Consider the following 4,487-nt stretch of genomic DNA (forward strand, 5'->3'; position numbering starts at 1 on the left):
GTGGTGTATGCATCAAGGGATCTAGCCACAGTGCAGATGATATCGATTATTATGGTAGACTGACAGAGATTCTGCAGCTATAGTATCATGCATTACCATTTAAACGAACCGTATTATTTAAATGTTCTTGATTTGATCCGACACCAAAACATGGTACAAGAGTACATCCATAGTATAATCTTGTTGATGTTAACAGGAGAAGGACTTTTAATAAATATGAACCACTTATTATATTTGTGCAAGCTTCTCAGGTGTATTTTGAAATCTATCCTGCAATAAAGAAGACGGCGAATGAACGGTTAGTCGTTTGTCAAATAAAGGTACGTTCTATTATAGATATTCCAAACATAGTAGAAAAACCTCATACACTGAATGATCTAGCTTTTCAAGAGGATAATAGTCAAATGCATGAAATTGACATTTTTGAAGATGAAACACCTCATATATTGAATGATCCAGATGGTATGTTTGTTGACCTGGAGGTGGAGGAGGAGGAGGAGGAAAGGGAGGGAGAAAGGTAAGAGGAGGATGGCCGGGGAAAGGGAAGAAGAGGAAAAGGAGGAGGAGGATGAAGATGATGAGGATGAGGATGAGGTGGAGGAGGAGGATATGAATGATCATGAGGAGGAGGAGGACGGCGACAAGGAAGGGAAAGAAGAATATGAACATCAAAATAAAAAGAAAAGAAAGTGAACAAATTAATGTCACTTGAAGTATTTAAAGTTAGTATTTTTTTTATTAATCTAATTTTGAATATACTATTATGAATTTGATCGGTAAGTTAAGCAAGTTTACTTAGAAATTCGGAGTGTCTTAACTTTAAGTAATGTTATGTTATAAGCTGTTTTCACTTACTTTCTCACTTTCAAGAACTTTGTTGCTGTAATTATTGAACTTTTTCATATTGTGAACTATTTCATTAGCTGTTTTGTTTTTATTTAAAGTTGTGCAAGGCCTAGGTAATTGAAATTTAAGAATATGAGTGATACGCCATCATTAGTTGCTGGTTCTCCTGCTGCTCCTTGTACTCCGGATGTCTCTATTGGGTCTTCTAGCAGCTCATCAACATCTACTCGGTTGATCATTTCAGTTGTAGGAGAAAAGTAAGAAAAGATATTTCTGTATAAATAGTTTAATCTTTTAAAATATAAATAGCATGAAATGTGCTATTTAAATTTTTAATTTTATTTCAGCTTTGTTCCTAACTCGAAGACCATCATAGAAACATTTAAGGAACGACAAGATGCTACTGGTTACACATGGAAGGATGTTAGTCAATCTACTCGTAAATTCTATTGGCATGAATTTTGGTAACTATCGCTTTATATTTAAAATTTATAAGTAATTTATTTAATTTATGTCTCAATGTGTTTGTGTCACTAATTAAATTTTTTTTCAAAAAGTATACCAGTGGAATCCTACTGTGAATTCTATGATCGAAGGTAAATGGAATAAGGTACAATCAAACCTAATTTTGTTATGGAGGATATTTAGAAAAGTTGGAACTCTGATGAATGGATGGATAAATCCCGTATGGCCATTCAAAATTGATGTAGGTAGTGAGACTGGTGGTCCAGGTACTAGCCCAAGCAAGCATACTGGTGGTTCTAGGTCAACGGTAGAGTATACTATGAAATTGATCTCAAATTTAACACTTTCTATAATAATTCTCTAACCTTATCTCTTTTTTCAATATTAAATTTTATTTTTCACAGAATAAAACTACGCCCTCCTCCAAATTCGTGGGATATATTTAAGAAGCTACATAAAAGAAAGGATGGCAGTTTTGTTGATGCCAAGTCTAAATGCATTAATGTAAGTTTATTTTGCTCTTCTTTATCCAAAATTATTACAGGACTAATAAACTTATCCATAAATGACAGAGAGAAATATTTCAACCTTTTCAAATAGCTATTATTCAAATTATAATGATCCTAAATTGACCCTTTTTCAAGAAAATAACATTTTCATTTGTTCTTTATTGTGAACATCAATTAGACCTTCTGTATTTTTATTTTTATTTTGACATTTTCATTTTACATGGCTTTTTGCTAAAAAGGAGAGAAGGTGTTGTCGTTATAGCGATGCCCAGAAGTAGTGTGTAGTTTTGTGCAGCTTTCAAAGAAGTAAAAAAAGGCAAAAAAATTTCAACTGTTTGTGTAATTCGAGCAGATTTTCTACACTTGTTTGTGCTGTTTTTGAGCATATTTTTGGTGCAGTTATTTGTACTTTTTTGTACAGATTTGGGCAGATTTTTTATGTAGTTTTGATAAGATTTTGTGCAGTTGTTTGTGTAGTTTTTTTTGTGCAATTTTAAGGCAGATTTTGTGCAGTTTTTTGGACAGATTTTGAGATGTTTTTTGGGAAAATTTTGTGTTATTTTTTGGGCTGATTTTGAGTGTTTGGTGGCTGATTGTTTTAATTTTTTAGGATAAAATGGAGGTTGTCATAGTTGCTGCTATTTCGATCCCATCAGATGACTCACAAGAAGTTCAAGAACTCGATATAAACCGCCTATACTTTGATGTCGTGGGTGGAGAAAAAAAAAGCATCGTGTGTATGATTGGACTCTCAAAGTTTGACATTCAAAATTCTGTCACTTCACGGAATTTATCTGCGGTGTCTGATGATATTGCTGAAGAGCGTATTAAAGTACTTGAGGAAGAAGTGTTGCATATGAGAGAAAATCAAGAGAGAATTCTTCAAGAGCTAGAGGCGGAGGTGCAACAATGAGTAGAGCAGGAGGTCTCGCGTTTGAGGCAACAAAGTGATGATCGATTCAAGTTTATGAAGGAGCGATGGTCTCACACAATGAGCGAGATGGCGTTATCGTCTCGCTCAAATAGTAATCCTACTCTCCTTAACAGTTAGGAAATCACGAAATGCTTAACTTTTTAAATATTTGTACACTTTTACTTATTGAAGTTGTGCTTGGCATGTTTTAACTTCCTACTTTTTTATGATAAATCTAATATTATGTTTATTATGTTATGGTGGTTAATTATTTTTATGATTTTAATTAATTTACTGCAAAAAAAATTGAATAGTATTGTGCAATTATTATTGATTGAATTTAAAAGTTTGAATTAAATTTGTGAATGGATTTAGTTTGTCACAATTGATTCTAAATTTGTTAATAATATACTTGTCAGAGAGTCATTTGTGACAAAATATTCCGTCACAATTATTGTGAATAAATTTAGAAATTTGTTACAGAAACTATTCTGTCACTATTTTGTAACGAAACAATCCATCAAAAATCTGTCTCAAATTTGTGACGGAATTTAAGCCAAAAACAAGAATTTATATTGTCACGGACAGGTCTGTCACAATAATTTTATGAAGGAATTGAAATCCTTCACAGTGAATTTATGACCCCAAGTTCTGGGACGTTCATGTTTCCGTCACAAATCAGAATTTGTGATAAAATTGTCCGTTACGATTTCGCTCTTTTCTTGTAGTCCATCTTTTTCCACATTATATATTCATAAGCCAGATGAAGGATACAATAGTAATAAATAAAAAGTAGATTTTTTTCTGAAAAAGAAAAAGTACAAGTACCCAAACAATTAAGTACCACAGCTAGAAACATTATTATCGTTGAAATTTTGAATTGCCTTTTAATATAATTTAAATTCCACAAAATACACATGTCGATCATGACACGTGTGCTTGTAGACTCTTCTACTATATAGTAATATATAAGGGTAAATAAATAATATGAATAATTTTCTTAATAAGTGTGTTCAAACTTTAAACATCACTTATTTTAAAGTGAAGGAGTACCAAATTATATTTAAATATATGAAATGTTCCTCATACTACTGATAAGTCCTATTCCCTTTTGAGAGATCTGATATCTTAATTCCTTGTTGAAATTTCTGAGCCAAAAAAGTTTCTACTTTCCCATATAATTCTACAATCGACTCCTAAGTACTACTGAAATTATGATTGCCCTCGTGACGAGAGTCTCATCCTATCCTTGTCTATTTTATTGATCTGTTTGCTATAATTATTCCACGTGAAAATAGGTTATAACTTAATAGCATTAACTAGTTAATTATGATTTTCATATGATATTTATTTAAATATTGATTACATTAATAATGGCACCCTGATGTACTCTCTAAAATGGTCCAACAGTACTATTTAATTACTAATAACTTGCTGGACCAATTAATATATTGCAAGGACGATTAATTGAGCAAATTAAAATGAAAAAAAAAAGTAAAAATATTTTAGAAACAATGGCCATTTTATCTCGAGTAATCCAGTAAATAATGATATTACAAGGCTAATTAATGGTTACAAATTACAAATATTTGGCAAGTGTTAGGCTAGGACGGCGGTCCATGAAAACGTCCAGTCACCAAACCTCAGATTTGTTGGGGGAGGAAGCACCACAACTAAAGTTTAATATGATAATAAATAATGAAAATAAATTGGACACGAGAATTTTACGTGGAAACCCCTCTAACAGATAGAAA

At 32.0% G+C, this 4,487-nt stretch overlaps 1 protein-coding gene across 1 annotated transcript; it reads left to right on the forward strand.

Annotated features, from left to right (window-relative positions):
• Positions 1-978: 978 nt before the first annotated feature.
• On the forward strand, positions 979-2,986 carry LOC129884179 (uncharacterized). The gene is made up of 6 exons (XM_055958521.1): positions 979-1,103; positions 1,194-1,285; positions 1,404-1,456; positions 1,557-1,618; positions 1,716-1,815; positions 2,431-2,986. The coding sequence occupies exons 1-6, from the start codon at positions 979-981 to the stop codon at positions 2,731-2,733; spliced, it is 735 nt and encodes a 244-aa protein (XP_055814496.1). The 3' UTR covers positions 2,734-2,986.
• The last annotated feature ends 1,501 nt before the right edge of the window (positions 2,987-4,487 follow it).

The sequence above is a fragment of the Solanum dulcamara genome, chromosome 4, assembly GCF_947179165.1.
Source record: "Solanum dulcamara chromosome 4, daSolDulc1.2, whole genome shotgun sequence".
Taxonomy (NCBI): domain Eukaryota; kingdom Viridiplantae; phylum Streptophyta; class Magnoliopsida; order Solanales; family Solanaceae; genus Solanum; species Solanum dulcamara.

Bases quoted from the DNA above. Each gene is read 5' to 3' on its own strand.
- LOC129884179 (XM_055958521.1), top strand. From the start codon at position 979: ATGAGTGATACGCCATCATTAGTTGCTGGTTCTCCTGCTGCTCCTTGT. The intron at 1,457-1,556 runs GTACAATCAAAC...AAATTGATGTAG, and splicing joins TCGAAGGTAAATGGAATAAG to GTAGTGAGACTGGTGGTCCA. The intron at 1,619-1,715 runs GTAGAGTATACT...TATTTTTCACAG, and splicing joins CTGGTGGTTCTAGGTCAACG to AATAAAACTACGCCCTCCTC.